The sequence below is a fragment of the Hyperolius riggenbachi genome, chromosome 4 (assembly GCF_040937935.1).
Source record: "Hyperolius riggenbachi isolate aHypRig1 chromosome 4, aHypRig1.pri, whole genome shotgun sequence".
NCBI classification, from domain to species: Eukaryota; Metazoa; Chordata; class Amphibia; order Anura; family Hyperoliidae; genus Hyperolius; species Hyperolius riggenbachi.
In genome coordinates this window covers 417,417,991-417,442,300 of record NC_090649.1, presented here as the reverse complement: position 1 = coordinate 417,442,300, position 24,310 = coordinate 417,417,991, and the positions used below count along the sequence as shown (strand labels likewise).

The 24,310-nt window shown below is 41.5% G+C and overlaps 1 protein-coding gene across 2 annotated transcripts in view; it reads right to left on the bottom strand.

The window, feature by feature from the left end:
• FANCL (FA complementation group L) overlaps window positions 1–24,310 on the bottom strand; it is a 117,453-nt gene that overhangs the window by 48,034 nt on the left and 45,109 nt on the right. For both annotated transcript variants that reach the window (XM_068232419.1, XM_068232420.1), the window contains exon 7: window positions 2,005–2,073. In XM_068232419.1, coding sequence (XP_068088520.1) covers window positions 2,005–2,073 — 69 coding nt within the window. The remainder of the gene's footprint in view (window positions 1–2,004; window positions 2,074–24,310) is intronic.

The window sequence follows — 24,310 nt, the reverse complement described above, 5'->3', positions numbered from 1 at the left end:
GGGGGGTTGATAGCATGGAGAGGGACAGGCATCACTAACATGAGGAGGAGGGGTTAAGGTAAGATTTAGTTCTATGGCCACTGTTTGTTTTACACTATATATGCAGGAAAGGACAAATGGAGTTTATTTGGTGTCAGAGGTGAAGATGATGGAGAGTGAGCATGTCATTTAAGGGGGGAAAAAAAAAAAAAAAAAAAAAAAGAGTTTTACTTACCTGGGGCTTCTACCAGCCGCATGGCTGCTCAATTTAATGGGACGCAGGCTCCTACTGCGCATGCGGGGCTGCACAACGTGCGGGGCTGCAATAGCTGACATTACACCGGTAAGGGAATTGGCGCAAAGTAGTTGAGTCACTGGCTATTTTTAGCTGGCAAGGTCACAGCGCTACCCCCTCCACTGGCACCACCACCTGGCGTAAGGATATACCGTACTAAGAGAAGGGGGGCGACAGGGGTGAGTCGTCTTCCCCTAAGGGGCGATACCTCATAAAAGGTTGGGAATCACTGTATTAGAGTAAGGAGTTGGAGTCGAGGAGTCGGAGCCATTTTGGGTACCCGGAGTCGGAGTCGTGGTTTCATAAACTGAGGAGTTGGAGTCGGAAGATTTTTGTACCGACTCCACAGCCCTGACATTAGGGGCCAGGATCTACTGCATTGAAATGAACTCCTAATTGTCCCATCCAATTTTACCCCCTACAGACATCTAGGTCACTGTAAATTGTATAATTGTCTGCCTGACTGCACAGACCCGCTGTCACCCTGGACTCGACCTGCTCCTTCACCCTTCAAAGACAAAACATTACAGTAATAGGGTCTGCAATTTCCATTTACACAACATCTTTAAGATCCGACCCTTCCTGACCCCAGACACTGCCAAACTCCTCACCCATGCTCTCATCATCTCCAACCTGGACTACTGGAACACCCTCCTGTCAGGCCTCCTTCTGAACCACATCACCCTCCCTACAATCCATCATGAACACAGCAGCCAGACTAATCTACTTCTTCCTTCACTCCACCTCTACAACGCCCTTATGCAAATTCCTCCATTGGCTCCTGATCCAGTTCATAATCAGCTTCAAGATGCCATGCCCGGCCTACAAATCTATACACAAGTCCTGCCCGACCTACATCTCTGACCTGTTCAGCAGATACACATCTGACCATAGATTCAGCTCCTCCAACGACCTCCTCCTAACCACACTACGCATCTCGCACTCCCAAGCAACTACAGGACTTCACTAGAGCCACCCCCATCCTATGGAACTCTCTCCCACAGCCCATGAGGCTTGTCCCTTCCTTCAGCGCCTTCAAACAATCCTTCAAAACTCATCTCAAGAAACCCTAACCCACTTCGCTTTTTTCTTTTTCTTTTGTGCAAAAAGGTTATTATGCTGTGGCTAATGTTTTAGGGCAGATAGGAAATTCTGATTTTAGTTTGCAGTTTAAAGGGGATTACTGTGCTCTAAATACGTAAATTCAAACAGTACTTGTAAAATCAAACAATTTTATTACAAAGCTCCAAAGGCATAAAAGGGTTGATCCTCCCTAGTCTGCGGAAATTAAAATACATGGTTGGTCTGACCAACAGTGCATTCTCTAAGGGCTCGTACCCACCTTGTGATTTTCCCAATGACCAGTTAGTTTTTTTTGAGCGACGATCGCTCATTTCCGTGATCCTGCATTGTGGGTACAGGCGCACGATCACATGAACGTCGTTTGGCGTTCCGCAGTGATAAAGACTGTTAGGGCAGATCTTTAAGATCCCCGACAACTTTCACGCAAAATGCGATTACTTTAAGTCTCATTTGTGCCCGTCGCACATTCCAGTCGGGCGGAAGATAGACGGTATCTTCCTGCATCGCGTGGTGAGTATGTAGCTTTCTAATTAGAGAAAACTATGTTGCTGAGTTGACCTTTGAGAGGCTTATAAATGTAAAACTTAGTCAAAGTCCTCCACATGAGCTTAAATAAAAAGGGTGTAAAATCCAAATAAGATCTTTACCTGTGGTGTCCATGAGACAGAAAATGGTACTGGCAAATCAATACAGCAATCAGGAGCCTTATATGGATACTGAAACAATAAAAGTGACAATTACAACTCTGAACACATAAAACAACAAGACACAATAATGTGCATTTCAGAACACTGGCAAGAGGTCATCTTATAGAGAGAAATATGAATTCAAGAAACATGTATGAGGTGGTGGCTGCACAGGGCGAAGCTAAAGCACAACTATCACAACTAATTTTAAACACATACATATCACATGTACATGTATCTCTGAAAAATAATGCACTACAAATTACTTTTTTTCTTAGGTCGCTATCGCTCACAGCAGGTAGTAAAAATCAGATTAGCTGGTTTTGGACTTGTAAATCATCATAGAAGATTCTCAGCAGCCATTTTGAATGGGTGTTTGTGCAGTCCCTCTGTGTGAAAATTTTTTTTAAAAAAAATGGAGTAGGGAAGCTGGCTGTCATCTTTGTATAGATTTTTCAACCAAGTGCTTTGTAAAGAATAAAGGAAATACTGAGAATCCCCTGTGAGGAGATTACCAGTCCTGATTTTTACTACTTACTGTAAAGGCCCATACACACGGCATACATTTGTCTGTAGTTGTGAGGCAGCGACAAACAGGCAAGAGAAAACAGCATATTTATGGCAGCGACAATTCGAGTTTGTGACAGTTGTACTCGCGTGACAACAGAAAGAGTGAAGACACGACGGAAGCTGTCTGCCACAGACTACGTATAGTAATAGTACTATGGTAGTGACTCTGCTATCTGTAGAAGACTTTTTATACACACGACAGGACACCAACAGACTAAGCAACAGCTCGTGAGACAAAAGTCACAAGAGATTCACCAGTTGAATCGCTCAATCATGGCTGTGTCTGCAGACAGTCTGCTGACAGTCCTTGTATTCTGCTGCGTACACACGAACAAACTGTCGCTCTACACGTGTCCGTTAGAGACATGGGCCTTAAAGTGGATTCGAGATAAACTTTTACTCATTGCATAATCGTGTTCCTTTCACATAGTTTATAGGGCATTCCTCAAGCCAAATACTTTTTTGGTTTTGTTTTAATACTCTAATTCCCTATACACTAAACAAGCCTCGCCCACAGCTTTTTCAGAGTGCCAAGGTACTGTAGCAAGGGCTTATGGGAGCTCAGTCTGGGCAGAAGGAGGAGGTGTTACTAGCCAGAGATTTCAGAGGCAGAGGGGAGGAGGGAGGAGAGGGGACTGAATTTGTCACAGAACACACAGGCAAGCTGATAGCATCTCCAGCGCTCAGCCTGTGACAAACAGAACATGGCTGCCCTCATTGTATCACAGGAATAAATAATCATAAATTGTTGAAGCTGTTTGCAGCTAGATTTGCTGTGTAAACTATCTAAACTTTACATAAGATATACAGACGAGTTACTTGTTATAGTTAGTTTTTCATCTCGGATCCGCTTAAGTGACAACAACATAGGAACAAAAAGTCTTATATTTATGTGTTTACATGCATTTTACAATTTTTCTTGATAGTGGTCCTTTAAGAAATATACCTGTTGAACCACCACAAATCTCTGTCTTATATTTCTTAGAGAGAATTCCATCTCAAAGCAGCTGATTATAAAGAGTGTTCTTCCTCAAAACAGTCCCTTGGCTCTGCAAAGAAGTCAAGTGGTCCCAGAGCAGTGATTTTGGTTTCCCAAAGAGATAAATACTTAAGTGGCAAAGGAATTCATGTGATAAAGACAGAAAAATGAAAGGACTAAGAGGAATGCTAGTCACAGTCATATCCAGAAATACATTTAGACTTATTTTATTGGTTTCTAAATCATCTTTTGGTGCAGTTAACAATAATGAGGACCACCATGTATGGGCAGGGAAAGCAAAAACATACTTTGAACTTACTAGTTGTGTTTACTGGTATTTCTAATACAAATCGGCAAGGCTTGATGGTGTTTATGTTTATAAACTAAATGTAATAAGCTAAAGCATACCTGATAAAGGGAGACTTTATAAAAGCGGACCTGAACTCAGAACTTCCTCTCTGCTCGATAAAATACGCAACAGCATAATAACCTCTAAAGAAAAACATTTCTTTGTTACAGCTGATACAAATCCTTGTAATAAATCTCCAGTGTTTCTACTTCCTGCTTTCATGGAAGCAGACATATTGTTGACATCCAGTACTTTTAAAGAGACACTGAAGCGAAAAAAAAATTATGATATTATGATTTGTATGTGTAGTACAGCTAAGAAATAAAACATTAAGATCAGATACATCAGTCTAATTGTTTCCAGTACAGGAAGAGCTAAGAAACTCCAGTTGTTATCTCTATGCAAAAAAGCCATTAATCTCTACGACTAAGTTAGTCGTGGAGAGGGCTGTTATCTGACTTTTATTATCTCAACTGTAAGTGAACCGTTTTCTTTTTATCTGCTAGAGGAGAGGTCATTACTTCACAGACTGCTCTGAAAGACTCATTTTGAAAGCTTAGTGTTGTGTAATCTGCACATATTACAGAATGATGCAATGTTAGAAAAAACACTATATACCTGAAAATAAAAGTATGAGAATATTTTCTTTGCTGCTAATCTTCTAGTAATTATTCATAGTACACAACCAATTCATTATATCATATTTTTTTTCGCTTCAGGGTCTCTTTAAAAGAGCTTATCTGCCGTGGCAGTCAGGTGACGCAAGGAGAGATCAAATTACAACTTGTGATTAGACACAGATGAGGGGGAGTTAGACAGGCTACAAACTCTAAATACATACAGGGTGCATTTATTCTAAGTTTTCCTTTTGTCCTGTGCAAGAATTCATATCCACTTTAACCACTTGAGGACCACAGTGGTAAACCCCCCTAAAGACCAGGCTGTGTTTTGCATAATTGGCCACTGCAGCTTTAAGGCCAAGCTGCAGGACCGCACAACACAGCACACGAGTGATCCCCCCCCCCCTTTTCTCCCCACCAACAGAGCTCTCTGTTGGTGGGGTCTGATCGCCCCCCCCCCCCCCCCCACCACCACCAGTGTTTATTTTTTTTATATAAATATGTGATTTTTTTAAATTATTTTTTACTATTTTTTTATATATATTTATTCATTTAAAACCCTCTCTCCCCCTCAGCCAGCCAATCATAGCGATCAGCTCTCATAGGCTTCACCCTATGAGAGCCGATCGCTCTTGTCCCCCAGGGGGACAGCCGTGTCACACGGCTGTTCCCAGTACAGCGCTGCTGCTGATCGCAGCGCTGTACATGTAAATAGACGGCGGTCACGCCGTCTAACAGTCTCCCGAGTGGCAATAGCCGCTCCAAGACTGATGAGGGGGCGGAGCTCCGCCCCCCCGAGCAGGAGATGTGTGCGCAGCTTGTGCGCGATCTCCTGCAAAATGCAGCCCCAGGACTTGACGCCAATTGGCGTTAGGCGGTCCTGGGTCTACCGCCGCGACCACGACCATTGGCGTGGGGCGGTCTTTAAGTAGTTAAACATTGCAAATTGCCTGGCTGTCCTGCTGATCCTCTGCCTCTAATACTTTTAGCCATACACCCTGAACAAGCATGCAGGTCAGGTGCTCTAACTGAAGTCTGACTAGATTAGCTTCAAGTTTCTTTCAGGTTACTAGATTAGCTTCATGCTTGTTTCAAATGTGCGAGTCAGAAACTACTGTAGCCAACGAGATGAGCAGCACTGCCAGGGAACTGGTATTGTTTAACAGTAAATACCATAAATATGGCAGCCACCATATGCATCTCACGTCAGACTCCCTTTAAATATATTTATTTTAAATGCTGGTAACATTTATTTTGATTCCTTCTTGCAGTTAAGGAGGTAACATATTTAGCAGGCTTTCCAGAGACTTTATAATGATGGCGACATTCAGGATATACTAACTAAAGGCTCGCACATTGCTATTGGATGTTGGATGATAGGTTGGGTGTGTGTAGCGACTGATAAGAGGCAGTTTGTCCAATCCAACCAGTGGATAAACTGACCAACTATCGTGCAGGTTGGCCACGTGTGTACAAGCCGTTCGAATGACTTGTTTTTTGAATGCTGGTATGGTGCATGCGCAGTATTTAAATTAGTTGGTTGTTCAGTTGCAGATGTGTAGGGTGATCAAAAAAAAATCACCCTGGAAAAAAAGCACAGAGACAACGTCAGCCCCATTAGTGTAATAACGCAGGGAGTGAAATGTGTGGTAGAGGGTGGTACTTACAAACGGAGGTGACAGATGGGCAACCAACCACTGACAGCAGGTGGAGACCAACAACCCCGACTCCACTTGGGTGTCCAGATGCACTGGATGCTGGTTGCACTCTTGGCAAAGAACTCCAATTTGGTTATATGGGTGAGGGTACTCCTAACCGAAATAGAGCACCCCTCCAAAAGGAGGGCGGGGAACACTGGGGGGAAAGAGGCACCCAAATATTGCTAAAACTGAGTTAAAAACAGCTAAAATAGAAAAAAGTGAGGTGGCTTCCCTCAATGACGAAAACATTTGTATATGAAATTAACGATTATTATTAAGCAATAGGCAACACATTTTGTGGGTCCTATCCCACTTCCTCAGGGTAAAATACAGTGCCAGAAAGAATTCAAGCCTGTATGAGGGATGCCTCGTGAGACAGTATCCTATTGAGGCTTCTCTTGCTAGGTGCTGAGCAAGGCAAGGCATTGTCGCTAATCAGATCAGGGCCACGCGAGCCCGCCCACACATGAACACTAAGCCGGAGTTATGGGCACTGTGCTACTGCCCATGCAGGCTTGCACAGCCATGATACAGGAAGATGAGCTGCACGGCCCTGATGTGGAGGCCGGCCGCGCTTAGCAATGGGGGATTCAGACCCCCGAGGGAAGCCTCAATAGGAGGCTTCACTCTCTACAGGATAAGGTCTGATTTTAACTTTAAAAGTAGCAAACCTGCGCGGTCGCCCAAGTAGATAAGTAGACCATCACACTACATTTTCTTTGGTTAAATTACCAATAAGGTTATCAAGTTATTTTTAGGATGTTGGTCTTTTTATTTGACTGCCTCATTTGCATAGATTATAACGTAACACTTGCTGTCCAGGAAAATAGAAAGGGACTTCGGACAATTTCTTAAAAAGTCTAGCAGTAATTGTATCAGTGTTTATCGCCTCATGCCACTTCAGGTATCCTTTAATACATAAAAATATGCGCTAATCCTGGAACACAACAGATTATTAGATATGAGCAGTGCTAACTTTCAGCCTGGTAAAACCCCCTCTATGTCTTGCATTATTATCAATCACATACAGGTAAGGGGCTAGATTAGCTTGATTGCACTGTAATTAAGGTTTATTGTAGAGCAAAGCAATTTCCTGTGTCTGCGGAAATCACTTGTTAGCTTAGAAAATCAGATGGTATGTATTGGCAATAAATATATACAAAGCTTTACTGTAGATCTACATGGTCATTGCAATAGAGCCATTCTTTCAAGGGTTTTTATTGAAAGGAAAAATCACATTACAGATAGTTATAACAGTAAATAACAACAAGTACCCCACTTAGGGGAAATGCATGTTAGCATACATAAATGGTTAAGATAAAATAAAATACTTGAATGTATAGCTTTTAATAACTAACAATATTTTGGTAAAATAAGTGGTTCTTCCTCCATTTAAAGGGAAAAAAGAGGAGGGAGGGAAGATAATGAGATAAGGAGACAAGTTAGGACAGTCGGTGCCGTGGGTGGGGTTGTCACATCATACCAACCGGCACCAAACTGACCCAACATTGGTGGAAGGAAGTGAAAATTTAGGAGGGAGGGTTAGGGGAACAGGAAAATCTATATACAAACATTTAAACATAACTAGGTTTCTTGTCCTGATATCATATACCCTGGTGACTATAAACATATATATGAGTGATGTCCACATAGAAGAAATTAAAATGAGTGTAGTGTGTAGGAGAGGCCTTGATTATCTTGCCATGATATCCATTTATCCCAGATCTTGAAAAAGTTATCCGTTTTATCATTTAATTTAGCTAGAATATGCTCAGATTGCATTGTTTCATTCAAAGATTGGAAGACTGTTTCTACCAGTAGTGATGAGGAACGCCATTTTGAGGCTAAATGTCTCTTGGCTTGGGCCATAACAAATTGTATGAATTTATGTGTGGAATAAGGTATGCCTGTAGGTTTATTGCCAAGAAGCGCCACTGTGGGATCGAAAGGTATAGATTTACCTGTTATTAATTTGATTTTATCCCAGATTCTCTTCCAGTATATTTTTGCTATGGGACATTCCCACCATATATGCCATATATCACCTTTTTTTAAACATCCTCTATAACATAGATCTGTTTGTGTGTCAGAAAATAAATGTAACTTCGTGGGGGTATAATAGACTATGGAAAAGTTTAATTGATGTCTCTATGGACGAGTAAAATAAGCTACTTTTAGTAAGTTGTGTACAGCAATGCGACCATTTGGCATCTGATATGTCTATAGAGCAGTCTTTTTCCCAATCATTTTGACATTTTAATTTAGGGATCATATCGTGATGTTGCAATATTGAATATACTTCAGAAATAAAACCCCTATCTAGTGAACGTCCTTTGCATCTATTTTCAAAAGAAGTGTACCCCAAAGTTTCATTATCTCTATCTAGTGAGTGTAGAAATTGAAGGATCTTTTTGGCTCTAAGATGTTCTGTTATTGGGATTGTATAGTTTTCAAATAAGGTAGATACTGACATCAATTTAAATGATTTCAGAAATTTACCAAGAAAAATCAGATTATTGTTATACCACCATATGAAGTTACTCTTGTCATGTCCTTGGGGGAAATCTGGATTTCTAAGTAGATGAGTCATGCAAGATACTGGAGATTGTAGGCCGTATGGATATCTATATTTTTGCCATATTTTGAAGGAATGTGCTGATATGGGAGATACTTTATTTATTTTTTGGTAAGGTATTTTGGTTGCCCACATTATAGCAGGCATAGATAGTGGTAATAATAGTTGTGATTCGAGATCTACCCACAGTGGCGCAGCCCTTCCAGCATTAACTATAGCTAATTGAGTGATATGAGAAGCCACATAATAATTCCATAGGGCCGGAGCTCCTAGTCCTCCTTTATCTTTGGGCCTCGTTAAGGTTTCATACTTAATTCTGGGTTTACGTTGTTTCCATATAAATTTCTGTATCTGTTTCTGAAGGTTATGGATTGCAAATTTCTTGATAGGGATTGGGAGAACTCTGAACAGATATAAAAGACGTGGAAGAAGTGTCATCTTGACCGAAGTAATTCTTCCTGATAGTGATATAGGGAGATCGTTCCATTTTAGTAAATCTGAATGGAGTTTTCTATATAGAGTTGGATAGTTACCATCATACAGTTGGTCTGGGTCGCGAGTAAGGTTTATACCAAGGTATTTAATTGATTTTGGTTGCGGTTGAATTCCTAATTTCGTAGCTAGATTTGATGTTTCATTATATGGGGACCTGGTAAGCATGAGTTCTGATTTATCTAAATTAAGTTTAAAACCAGAGAATTTTGAAAAATGTTGGATTATATCTAGGGTGTTAGGTATAGAAGTATGAGGAGATATCAATGTCAAAAAGATATCGTCCGCAAAAAGACAGATCTTGTGTTCTTTGTTACCAATTTTAACTCCCAGTACTTCATGTGATTGCCGAATGGCATTAGCCAATGGCTCCATCATGAGTGCAAAAATACCAGGAGATAATGGGCATCCCTGTCTAGTTCCACGTTGAATTGGAAAGGAGGTTTTATTAGGTGAAGGCATTTTCATAGACATAGAGGGTATTGAATATAATGCGTTTATAGCATTTAAAAAATTTCCAGAAAATCCATATTTTTTCAAGACCTCTTTCATATATGGCCATTTCACCAGGTCAAAGGCCTTTTCCATATCTAAGGATAGCAAAGCTAGATTAACCTTTGACTTTTTGCAATAATATTGTATGTCAATTATTTTTCTAATATTGTCTGCTGCTTGGCGTAATGGAATTAAACCTACTTGATCTTTATTAATCAAGATGGGGAGAGCCGAATTTAGTCTATTGGCTAAGATGGAGGTTAAAATCTTGTAATCTATCCCTAAAAGGGAGATGGGACGATAGTTTTTAACTAGAAGTGGATCTCTATTTGGTTTTGGGATAACCATCAATGAAGAGGCTAAAAATTCTGGAGGAGGGATAGTACCTTTCATAATTGTGTTAAAAAATCTCAGCATATGGGGGGCTAATTTATGTTCGAACTTCTTATAATATGATGCCGTGAGGCCATCTGGACCTGGAGCTTTCGGTCTTTTAAGTTTTTTAATGGCATTATGAACTTCATCAAGTGAAATATTATGATTTAAGATGTTGGAAATTTCCGTAGGTAGAGAGGAGTTAATGAAATTTTCTAAAAAAATCTGTTTGTGTTTTCTGATTATTGGGGGTGGATGGGTCTGCATATAATTTTTTATAAAATTCCAAAAAAGTATTATGTATTATATCTGGATTTGAAGTTACCGAACCTTTAGAGTCTCTTATTCTTAATACTCTATTGAGGGTCTGCTGATTTCTTAGTCTTTTGGCCAACCATCTGTTTGGTTTATTTAACTGCTCATAGGAGATTGCTTTACACCATCTAAGGGTTTTTTCAGTTTCTTTGTTTAGTATGATGTTTAGTTGAAGTTGTAGGTCCTGTATTTGTTTTAATAGAAACCTGGTTGGTTTTGATTGATTTAAAAGAGATAAGGTTCTAATTTTGTGTTCTATATTAGCTTGAATAATGTTTTTATTTTTTTTATAGGCTGAAGATAGTTTGATGATTTCTCCCCTCACCACTGTCTTGTGTGCTAACCAACAAATACCCGGTGAGATCTCTGATGTATTATTTTCAGTAAAATAGTTGGTAATACATTTATCTATTTTATCATGGATCTCCGTGTTAAGTAACAAAGAGTCATTAAGTCTCCAGGATGATGGTTGGAATCTAGGGGTGAGTGAGGTTAAGGCCGTGAGAACAGGGTCATGATCAGACCAAGTGGTGAGCAAATGCCTGGAATAAGTTATTAAGGGAGCACTTGTGGCTGATAAAAGAATTAGGTCAATTCTTGAGTATGAATTGTGAGGTGCTGAAAAGTAGGTATATCCTTTTTTGTTGCCATTATATTCACGCCAAGTGTCAATTAAGGATAGTTGTCTGAATAAATCATCAAAAAAGATTTTATTTTTTTTTTGCTTCTGAAGGTCTTAATGGGGTGGTTCTATCTAAATTGTCATTGGGAGATATATTAAAATCACCTGTCCATATCAACGTATCATATTTTAGTGTAAGTAATATATCAGCTACCTTGGAAATTGTAGTTGATGTTTTCTCGGGTGGTGCATATATGTTGGTAATACATAGGGTTTTTCCTTGGAAATCACCTGTTAAAATTATGTAAGTTCCTTCTGTGTCAATTATTTGAGATGTTATTTCCATAGGGAAGCTGTCTGATAAAAAAATTGCCACCCCTCTTCTTTTTACTGAGAAATTAGACAAATAGAATCTTTAGTACATTTTGTGAAAAAATTTAGGTTGGGATTTTTGGGTAAAATGTGTTTCTTGTAAACATAGGATATCTGGGGTGTGTTTAAGGTATTCTCTGAAGGCTGTGTTGCATTTTAAGGGTGAGTTAAGGCCTCTAGAATTATGCGACATCACTATAATTGGTTTATTAACCATAGTCTATAGTAAAATATTTTAATGCAAAAGAAAAAGTCACCTGGGTAAAATTGGGTATTATCTGATATGGGGTATTGTATACACCCAATTTAAATAGGGGGACAAGAATATCAAAATATAACAGGCATAATGCCAACAAGGTGCCCAACTGGGCATAGCAGATATCTAGCACTTGGCCCATAATAACATAGAGCCATGAGCCAGTATCATATTGTGGGGAACAATAACTTCCAGGGCTAATCACCTGGTTTAAAATTTTAAAACTATACCTGGGTACACCTAAGCCAGATTTCAATGTTGAATACATTAAAAATCACCATATACAAAAATTAAACTATCCTATCATTAGAATCTTATTAAAATTCAAAAACTTGTTAAAAGAATTTTAACCAAATATGCTTTCTAGGTAAATCAGAAAAAGATAAGTATTGCCTTTAAATATACATTCTGTGGTTAGTCTCGTATTCTTGAGGCTCTTAGACTACTTTGAGATATTTAATATAAAATTATTATATATAATAATACATGAGTCTCAAGAAGATTTCTTCTCTTGATGTTTTTATAGTTGATACCCACATCATAAAGGGGTTCAAAGAGATTCAGATCTATTTTTCCAATTCTTCTGGTCAATATACAGTATTTTAAGAGAGGATTCTTTTCTTCTGGGAATTAAAGTTGTTTCAATCTCTTTTTTTTTTTTTTTTTTTTTTAATCCATTTGAAGAAAATCTCGGGTTCAAGTGTCCAGTAGAGACTCACATCATAAAGGAGTTCTCTATACATGTCAATTAGTAGATCAAGGTTAAAAATTAGATTATGTTGTTTTCTTTTTGTGCCTATATTAAACTATGGCATCTGAACACAGGTATCTAGTAGATACTCATATCATAAAGGAGACTCCTATAGTTTTTAACAAAATATCTAATTGACTATCCTTAAAACTAATGTAAAAATTAGTTACAATAAAAATGTAGAGTGGCTATAAATTATCAAGCTTCATGTCCTGTACTTTGTGTGGGGTAATCCAGAGCTCGCGGTTGGAAGCTTTTTTTTCCTATAATGTCCCAATTTCTTCGCAATCGAGGTGATCTTTGTCCTTTAGACTGTTGATTGTTTATGGTAGGAATTGTGAGTGGAATATCAATTTCCGTCAATGCTGCTGCAGCTTCTTCAGATGTTTTGCAATTATATTGTTTTCCATTAAATACAAACGATAGCATAAAAGGAAATCTCCAACGATAACGTATTGCAGCCTTCTGAAGTGCTAAGGTGTATGGACTGAGTGTACGTCTTTTAACAATAGTGGATGGAGCCAGATCTGCAAAAATTTGAACAGACCGTGGGACTTCAGGTAAATATTCTAGATCTCTTGCGGCTAGTAATATGCTATCTCTGGCATCCTCAGATGTAATTTTAGCAATTATATCCCTTGGGAGGTCTGGATTTTTTGGTCGTGTAAAAGCCCTATGTATGCGTACAATGCGTCTTAATGAGGCATCTATGTTGGGTGTTAATGCTGAAAAAACATTGGAAGCTATTGTCTCCAGATCTGTATAAGACTCAGCTAATCCTCTGATGCGAATATTTGATCGCCTGCATCTGTTTTCCAGATCCTCCATTTTTTCTTCTACAGTTACAATCCGAGTTTCATGGGTATCAATCTTGGACTTATCATTCAGAACTGTTGCTAGGAGATCATCACTCTGGTTTTCTATTACATGTACCCTTTCTCCCAAATCATCTATTTTAGTGTTCAATTCTGCCACTGCATCGCGCAGTTCAGCGCGGAAAATGCGCGTAATTTCACCCAGTAATTCTTGCGTTGACATACCTCCATATGTGCCTTGTTGTGGTCTAATTGTAGCAATAGAGCCATTCTAACTGAAGCAGATTCATTTTTTTGCCATTACCCTCTACCACTTATCAAGTCGTATATTGCCTGTATTAAAGAGACTCTGTAACAAAATATTCAGCCTCATTTCTTCTATATGTTCCTATACCTGTTCTAATGTGGTCTTGATCACTGCAGCCTTTTCTAGTTGCACTGTCTCTGTAATATATCTAATCTACTTTTGTCGAGCTTTGTCGACCTATGGAGGAATGGACTGCCTCTGTTGTAATGAATACAAGTTATGCACGGGGCTCCAGGCTCTGTGTGCTTTGTTTATTACACACAGACAGCACCTCTGCACTTACTTTCAGATTGTCTGTAGCGAGGATTTCAGATCACAGTGACTCGATTGGTAGGTTTATAATTGTACAAATCGGACAGTACAGATTCTCTTTAACCTCCCTGGCGGTCTATTAGAAACCGCCAGGGGGCAGCGCAGCACTATTTTTTACAATTTTTTTTTTAATTATGTAGCGATCGAGCGCGGAGCGGCGGCGATCAGAATGCACATGCAGCTAGCAAAGTGCTAGCTGCGTGTTGCAAGAAAAAAAAGTAAATCGGCCCAGCAGGGTCTGAGAAATCCTCCTGCACGGCATAGCCCGAGCTCAGCTTGGGCTTACCGCCAGGAGGGTTAAAGTGGACTAAAACTCTAACATAACATTCAATAAAAATGTGTTTTCCTACTTTTTAATAACAATTTAGTTACCTATTCAGTTACCATGTTTGCTTCTGCGCACAAGTAATATTGCCTTTTTACAAATAAGTTCCGAAAGTACAGTTTATCTGCTCTGAAAGCTGCCACTGCATCTTATTTGTAGGATTAAATATATAAATACAGCAGCCATCTAGTGATAATTTCTCATCAGTTTCTGCTTGTCAGCTCAGTACAGTTCCATTGCAGCACGTGGCCAGCTATAATTTATTGTAGCAACAGAAGAATGTAAAAAAAAAAAGCTAATGTTAACACCTCTTCACAAGCTGAATGAGCTTTCCACTGCAGAACAAAAAATGCTGTATTATTATAATGTAGGAACATTTTTTTTTTCAGTCGTAGTAGGTTTAAGACTGTAAATCAGTGGTCCTCAAACTAAGGCCCGTGAGCCGAATGTGGCCCCCGGAGGATTTTTTACCGCCCCACCCCCACCCCCCCCACACACACACAAAATGTATTACTTATAGATGTGGTCAGCTACATCTTTAAATATTGGTGGTCCGCATATAGAATAGTGCTGGCACCACCCATCCACATGGAAGCCAGAAAGCAGTCATTCGCTGGTTTCCAATCACATCAGGTAGGTGACACTGCTGTCCAATTGGACTGCAGGTCGGCACCTGGGTATCTGGCTGGCCCGCAAAGACTTCTGCAGCATTTTATGTATACTCCGGCCCCCCAGCAGTCTGAAGTATGTTGACCCGGCCCTCGACCGAAAACGTTTAGGGACCCCTGCTGTAAATAATCTTTTAGAGCAAAGAAGAAATGCTGAGATTCAGACCACTTTAAGCCTCTATTACAGGCACAGTTTTCCCAGTGGCTTGAATAGGCGTTCTAAGCCTTTATGCAAAAGAATGAAATTCTGGATATTTTGTTTATATGAAGTGCCTTCTAGCAAATAAATCTTAATCTATAACCCTTAAAGCCAGTTCACCACAGTTAAAACAGACTTTACATAAAGCACAATAAGTCCATAGCAGTCGAGAAATAAGATCCCTGACCTTAATATTAGGCCAGCACAAGGCCAGATTATTTTACACGTGACGCATCTGTGTGGTTGTTGCAGAAGACACCGATACGGGTTATTGTTTCTGCACATTAAATGAGCGCGTTCTTATCCCTTCACACCGACCACAGGATTACGTTCCCACCACCGCCTATATTCCTTGCCCCCGTTTTCATTTATCTTCTCCTGGGCAAAGATAAAAGCTGAAAAATTGAACTACTTAGCTTTGTGAGCTTAGGGAAGTCTGAGTGGCTGGAGGCAAGAAAGGATATTATTAAAAAGTCACAAACAGTTCAGAAAAACCTAGGTTTAAATAATGAGAGCTTCTGCGTTAATGCTGCCACGTTAACTTCCTCATTTAATGTACCAGCTGCTATTTTATACGTCGCTAAGAACTAAACAAAAATAAGCCATTAAAAAAGGGCCGCTTTCTTTATACCAGAGCTTTTCATTCTGACGGGGATGTTGCATTTAACGGTAAAAAAAAAACACACAGGCAAGATTAGATTAACAAAAGGATTAAAGAAAAGATGGCGTTGTCGTCTTTTGCAGGAAAAGGAACGGCTCTGCTTCACCAACTTAATGATGTAGGGTAAAATTAGACAGATACCTTCCAAGGAAGAAGGCACATAGTAATCACCTTTATAGCATTGCTTAACAGACTAGGAAGTGAAACAATAATTTCGCCAACTGTGAAATGGCTTTAAAAGAAAACAATCCTTCAGACAATTTACTTAATAACTTAAGCTCTAAGAAGTTACAGTAGTACTTTGCTAACGATGGTACAAATTCATTAAAAATATCCACTTATATATGTATGAAAAGAGCCCGAACGCTGATGGAGGCTCTTAATGCTTGCACGGAATTCATGTACTAGAGATTAATACTTTCGGCATGGAGGTTTTTAATTATCTGGTTTCAAATACACATACACACACAAAGGAGCCGCTTTGTTGGACTGAAACAGGCAGAAAAACAAATATTCAGTTAAGACTATTAACGGAATAGAACTTCTAATATTTCGTTTAAAATTCAGGTCTTTTGAACCGCTACCGTTTATTCTACTAGAAAGGAAATAGCGGAGGCTTTATTGGTTTTCCGCTTCATTATTTTGCCCGTGTTGCCTCTTTGTGTGGTAGTCCTTGCGCTGCGCTGGTTTTTAATTCACATATATTTGATATTAGTTGGTAGTTTTAATGACATGCAGCAAATAGGTTACACTTTACTGCAACAGGAAGAGAAAGCAGCCATATGATCATCATCGGGGTAAACACAGCAAAGATAGAAATCTTGATTCTGTTAAGGAATTCCACAAGAAACTTTCTTTTAATTTATGTTGAACTTAATTCTACAGTAGAGATTTTCTAAACCTGTAGCTATACTTTTGGCCTTATAGGAAACATCAGGGGATTTAAAGATCATGAGATCTACTTACCTGGGGCTTCCTCCAGCCCCTGGAAGGCTATGTGTCCCTCGCCACAGCTCTGCTCCAAGTCAGTCTCCCGGGGTCCGCGAGGTCGGCGGCTACTGCGCATGTGCGAACGAGCATGCAGCCGCGCCACTCGCACACCCCTCGACGGAAGAATTTTTCGCAGGCGCAGAAGTAGATACATACTTCCTCTTGTGATACAAACTTAAGTCTTATGTACTATTATATACTTATTTGAGGTGGTCATCACAATTTGCAGCTTTGTAAGGGCTTGGGGAAAAAACTAGCCTGCCGCTTCTCGACCAAATTCTGTCCTTTTTCCTTGGTTGCCCTCTTAGGCTATCCATTGGCCTTGTGCAGAGGACAACATTCATTCAAAACTTGAATACCATACTAGGGAGTGGGAGAGGAAAGAGGTGCCCAGATGAGGGAGAGAGAGGGTAGGTGAAACCACTTACTTCCCAATAAACAATATACTAGGACAATATGGTCACAATAATGCTTTATTGCAGCACTAGTTACTAAGCGTTGTGCTGGTCTAGTCCACTTCCACAGGTAGTACTCTAGGTGCAATCTAAATGTAATTACAGCAAAAATACACAAGTATAAGGTTTCTTATAATATAAGAAGAGAGTGGTTGTTGTATTAACAATGTTATCATGTGACAACGCAAGATCATTTTCAAGAAGTACTGTGAAACGGAAAAAAAAGTGTGCAAAGTTCAGCAGCCATTATAATGGGTGTTTAGAACAGAACCACCAACATGGGTATCAATCACAAAATTTTGTAACAAATTTATACCACAGAAAACAATCCGAATTTCCCTGAAAATAAGACCAAACCAAAAAATATAGATTATAATATAAGACTTATGTCGAAAACAGGCTCCAGTTTACAGCCATTTGCATATATAGTCCTACGTACCATACGTTGCTACATAAAGGAATAAGGTAATATGTTGAGCCCCAGGCAAGATGAGTGCAAACAGAAAGAGCTACTCTATGGAATACAAGAAAAGAATGGTGGAGGATTCCAGAGGCAAGAATGTTACAAAAAGCAAAGAGCGGGAGTGGTGGCCAGTGAGAGAGTAAAAAACTAAAAATTCCAATTCTTTTATGGACAGTGAGCACACTCTCGTTTCCTCTAGTGCCAAAAATTAGTCCTAAATAGGATTAGTACAAAGGATACCCAATTGTTATTACATCGTGCCATCTTTCACTTCAAAGACGTGATTATTGACAATTAATAAAACAGCCAAAAATGCCAAATTGCTCAGACACAAGTAAAATGTGTAGTGGGTGGCAGAGTGGCAAAGTGCTTAGTACTCTTGCCTTGAATATAAAAAGCATGTTTATTTCTCTGTACATTTTAGTTTCTTTCCATAACCTAGAATCATACTAGCGGATTAAAGTAATTCCAAGAATGTTGTGGAGACATTCGATCGTACACTAGAGATGGCCCGAACGGTTCGCCGATGAACTTGTTTGCGCGAACCTCGGCGGTGTGCGTTCGACGCAAACCGCAAATTTTTTCCCCCAAAAAGTTTGGGTTTGAATTTTTCCATAGACTTTAATGGCGCCGACTTTAACAGTTAATAGCAAAGTCTCCTTACATAATAGATACACCAAATGGGGGAGGGGGGGGGGTTCAGGTCCCCTTTAAGGAGACCCCAGATGCCCACCCCCCTCCCAGGAGAAATGAGTATAGGGGTACAAAGTACCCCTTACCCATTTCCACAAAGTGTTAAATGAAATAAAAAACACAACCATGAAAAAAGTCCTTTAATGTTCTTCATTAACCAGAAATACTTACCTGTACCTTAAAAAAAAAAAAAGAACCCCCCCAGAGAGTCGCCGCCCCCACCTCCTCCTGGAGCACCGGAGGTGGGGAAGAGCCTCTTGTCCATGGATTGGACAAGGGCTCGGGGGGGAAGGCTTGGCCACTCCTCTCCCCTGGAGCCCCCCCCATACCATGGACCACACAAGGCTGGTATAGCTCAGGGTGTGAAGCCCCACACGGCCGGGACTCCGCATTCTGGCTATCCCAGCCTGCATGGGGGACAAGGGGTTACAGGGAGCTCAGTAGGGGGGACCCCACATCATTTTTTTTTCAGATTTCAAACACTCGGCACATAAAAATATAAAAAAGGTATTTATTTTTTTAAAATATGGTTTCCTGCTATCTTTTTAACATATCCTGCAAATTTGGTGTTGCTAGGATGTAAGGGATCTTTACTATTAACTGCTAAAGTCGGCGGGTGATAATCAGAGTTATGGGGGTGCAAAAAATGCTGAATTTTGTCATTGGCTTGTATTGGGCTTCCTATTTCACTTTTAAAAACCTCAAATCTCTTCAAGAGACGATGGCTCAGCAGTGGCAAATTTTCTAGCATTGTAGAGACTCTTAGGGGGCTCAGGACTGGTGAGTTTGGGGGCCCTAGGCCAAAGAGGTCATAGCCTAGGGTCACAAAAGCTTGTTTTTTTGACAGTGGTGCCGGTGACATATGTAAATCGCAGCCATGGCCGTTAGCAAAGTCTGAAGCTCACAAAATTTTGCATGCACGTAGAAGGCATATTCTTGTACTTGCACTCCAATTTTGGGTTCCCTACATCTCTGCAAACCAGAGTTATGGGGGTGCAGAAGTGCCAAAATCTCCCATAGGCTTTCATTGGGGCCTAGGTTTTGAGGGTACAAAAGTGCAGGTTTCTGCTGAACGGTACGGCTGAGCGACCCCACATTTTCAGGCTTTGTATGGAGTTTAAGGCCTCTTACACAGTAAGACGTTGCATTTAATGCAACAATAAGGTCGCATAACATGCCCCTAACGCAACGCATTGAAAGACTACAACTTGGACGCTATTTAGCCCTGCGTTTGGTGTGCCGTTTGGTGTGCCGTTTTCGTTGCACAGTGATAGAATGAAAACTGTGCATGCGTAAAAAAATAAAATATTACTGAGCATGTACAGACGTGTATAACGCATAGCATGCAGCACTTTCATTTAACATGCAGCGTTACATACCAACGCAACGTCTGCACTGTGAACAGCCCATTGATTTTTCATTGTTGTAAGTTATTGTGCGTTACATGTTGTTGTAACGTGTGACTAACGTCGCACTGTGAAAGAGGCCTAAGGGGGCTCAGGGCTGATGAGTTTCAGGCCCTTACCTTACCGTTCGGAAGAAACCTGCGCTTTTGTGCCCTCGAAACTTAGGCCCCAATGAAAGCCTATGGGAGATTTTAGCACTTTTGCACCCCCATAACTCTGGTTTGCAGCGATGTAGTGAACCCAAAATTGGAGTGCAAGTACAACAATATGGCTTCTACCTGCATGCGTGAGCTTCAGACTTTGCTAACGGCCATGGCGGTGATTTACGGTCGTCACCGGCACCATTGCCAAATAAACCCTAGGCTATGACTTCTTTGGCCTAGGGGCCCCAAACTCACAGGTCCTGAGCCCCCTAAAAGTCCCTACAATGCTAGAAAATTTGTCGCTGCTGAGCCATCGTCCTTTGAAAAAAAAAAAAACTGAGATTTTTGAAAGTGAAATAGGAAGCCCAATGAAAGCCAATGGCAAAATTCAGCACATTTGCCCCCCCATAACTCTGGTTTGCAGAGATGTAGGGAACCCAAAATTGGAGTGCAGGTACAACAATATGCCTTCTACCTGCATGCAAAATGTTGTGAGCTTCAGACTTTGCTAATGGCCATGGCGGCAATTTACATTCGTCCCCGGCACCATTGCCAAAAAAAAAACAAGCTTTTGTGACCCTAGGCTATGACCTCTTTGGCCTAGGGGCCCCAAACTCACCAGTCCTAAGCCCCCTAAGAGTCCCTACAATGCTAGAAAATTTGCCACTGCTGAGCCATCGTCTTTTGAAGAGATTTGAGGTTTTTAACAGTGAAATAGGAAGCCCAATACAAGCCAATGGCAAAAATTCTGCATTTTTCAGCACCCCCATAACTCTGTTTGATAATCACCCGCCGACTTTAGCAGTTAATAGCAAAGGCCCCTTACATCCTAGCAATACCAAATTTGCAGGATATGTTAAAAAGATAGCAGGAAACAATATTTTAAAAAATATATATATTTTTTTTTTGTATGTGCCGAGTGTGGGAAATTTAAAAAAAATGACGTGGTGTCCCCCCTACCGAGCTTTCTGTAACCCCTTGTCCCCCATGCAGGCTGGGATAGCCAGAATGCGGAGCCCCGGCTGCATGGGGCTTCACACCCTGAGCTATACCAGCTTATTTAATAAATGGAATCGAATGAATAAGCTCTGAACCGATTAATTAGATTCAATTTATTAAAAAGAACCGGATCATTCATGAACCTGTTAGTATAGCTTAGAATGCGTCCTGTGCGGACACATAGCTGCCGGCTCCCGCTGTCTCTCCCCACCTGCCTTCACATGTCACCCTCACCTAGGGTGGCACCCGGTGCACCCATGGGTGGCACCAGGTGCTAGCCTAGGTGAGGGTGACAGGTGAGGAGGCGGGTAGGACAGCGGGAGCCGGCACTATGTGTCTGCAGGATGCATTCTAAGCTATAATTAGTATAGCTTGTGGGAGATCTTCAATCAACTTAATTGAAGATCACAAGATGGACGATATTGGCCTGGGACATTTCCCAGGATATTGGTGTGGGAACTTTTTTTTTTAACCTCTTGACGACCAGCTAACGCCGATTGGCATAAACTGGTCGTCTGCGGGTTACCATGGAAATGGCCGCTCGAGCGAGCAGCTTTTCCATGTCAGTTCACGGAGGGTGTCTCCGTGAACAGCCGGAGAGCCGCCGATCGCGGCTCGCCGGCAAAATGTAAACAGGCGGGGAAGAAATCCCCGCTGTTTACATCATACGGCGCTGCTGCGCAGCAGCGCCGTAAGGCAGATCGGCGATCCCCGGCCTCTGATTGGCCGGGGATCGCCGCATTCTCATTCGCCGGCATCTGTTGTAGGCGGCGCAGGACGGATCTCCGTCCTGCGCTGCCCATAGGAGGAAGGGAAACGCCGGAGGGGGACGGAGGCGGAAAATGGCTGCGGAGGGGGGCATTGAGGAGCCCCCCCCCCGCCGAACGAACAGAGCCGGCAGCGATCAGACCCCCCCAGCAGGACATCCCCCTAGTGGGGAAAAAAGGGGGGTAGTCTGATCGCCCTGGCTCACTCCTGATTGGTGCTGCGGGCTGGAGAGCCCACGCAGCACCGATCAGTGCAGAAAGCCCTGGTCGGCAAGTGGTTAAGGTACAGGTATGTATTTCTGGTTAATTAAGAACATTAAAGGACTTTTTTCGTGGTTGTGTTTTTATTTCATTTAACCCTTTGTGGAAATGGGTAAAGGGTACTTTGTACCTCTATACTCATTTCTCCTGGGAGGGGGGTGGGCATCTGGGGTCCCCTTCTTAAAGGGGACTCCAAGATGCCACCATGAACCCCCACCAAGGAGTCGTTGCCCTCACCTCTTCCTGGGGCACCGGAGTGGGGGGCAGAGCCCCTTGTCCATGGATTGGACAAGGGCGCAGGGGAAGAGGGGAAGGCTTGGCCGCCCCTCTCCCCCGGAGCCCCCCCATTCCATGGACCATGCGGGCTGGTATAGCTCAGGGTGCGAAGCCCCACGCAGCCGGGGCTCCGCATTCTGGCTATCGCAGCCTGCATGGGGGACAAGGGGTTACAGAGAGCTTGGCAGGGGGAACCTCACGTCATTTTGGGGGGGGGGATTTCCCACACTCTGGACATAAAAAAAAAAATATTTTTTTTTTAAATATCGTTTCCCACTATCTTTTTAACATATCCTGCAAATTTGGTCTTGCTAGGATGTAAGGGGCTGTTGCTATTAACTGCTAAACTCAGTGGGAATGGTTTTCCATGATCTGTCATTTACCGGCATTTAAATGTATACGTTTTTTTCCTTTGAACTTTTAAAATCGATTTTCTCAAACAGTATAAGGTCTTTTTGAATTTCGTTTCCCTTTTGTTCCCATTGTTCTTTTTAACATTCCCATGCAAATTGCTATTAACCATTAAAGTCGGCGGCGGTTGGAACATTTCCAACACTCAGTACGAGATCTTTAAAATTGATTTTCGCAAAAAGTATAAAGGTATTTTTGAATTTTTTTTTCCCCTCTTGTGGTCACTGACCCCTCCAGGTGATAAACCCCTTGAAAAACTCTTTTCCATCACTTTTGTGGCCAGAAACAGTGTTTGTAGTTTTGGAAGTTCACCTGCCCATTGAAGTCTATTGCAGTTCGTAAAGTTCGTGCGAACCCAAACTTTTGCGTAAGTTCGCAAAACTAAAATCGAGGTTCACAAACCTAAAATCGGAGGTTCGAGCCATCAGTAATAAAGAATTGTAGCAGTTGAAAACGTCAGCACTATATATAAATGCATAATAAAAAAATACTAATACATATTCAAATTAAGCTGAAACACTAAAGAAAACATTCACGTACACAAGAAAATATGCAATGGCACTTGGGTGAAGTAAAAACGAATGATCCCTGCGAGATTAGGCTGTAATCTACTGAAATATGTACTTCTCCTTTTATAAAGCTATATAGCCAGAACCCAAAGACTGACCACTTCAAGTCCTGGCCAGCCAACATGCAAAGCTGCTGGGCTACTGCAGCCAATGGAGAAACAAAATTGCACTTAGCTGACGACACACGTTTCAGAGGCATCTGCATGCCCATTCCTCCCTCTGCGCGCTTTCCCACTTTACTGGAATCACTGTCGCCCTGACCACTTGCTAGGCTATGGGCTCGGTCCTCGCTTCACTCGGACATCTTTATATTCTAACTTTATAAATACAATAAATAATAATAATAATAACTCTATATCCACTTGGATAGTGGACACTGCACACCAGGATCCTCAACCACTCGCTTTCTTTCGGGCTGGAAACTTGGATTGCCAGGTTAGTGCTGTAATGAAAGCTGTTTTCTCCCTGCAGACATATGCTTTGCCTTAAAGAGAACCCAAGGTGGGTATTTAAAATGTCAAAAGATCACAGAGGCATATCCTGTGCTCTATAACATGCTTCTGTGTCTCTGTATTGTCACCTCAAAGTCAGTCCCCCCCCTTCCCGGGTCTGCTGTGCCCCTCTGTAAAAAGCGGTAGGCTAGCTGTGGGAGGTACTTCCTGGGTCACAGCTTAGCTTCCGATTGGAGGAAGCTCATGGAGGTGGACAGCGGCGGAGACAGAGGCGGGGGAGCCCAGCTAGAATGACAGGATGGAGGTAAATATACGGCTAGCGACAAGGAGATTGTCACTAGCCTATCGCTTTCTACGGGGGGCACAGCAGACCCCAGGGGGGAGGGGGGGGGACTTTGAGGTGGTAATACAGAGACACAGAGGCATGTCATAGCGCACATGATATGCCTGTGTTCTCTTAAGATTTTAAATACCCACCTTGGGTTCTCTTTAACCTCCTTAGCGGTATGCCCGACACTGTAGCCCCAGGAGTCCCCCATAATTGAATAATTGTTGCAAATGACTGTAAATCCTTTAGCTAGCACTAGGCTAGCTAGTAAAAGTGTCAGGCAACCGCCGCTACCC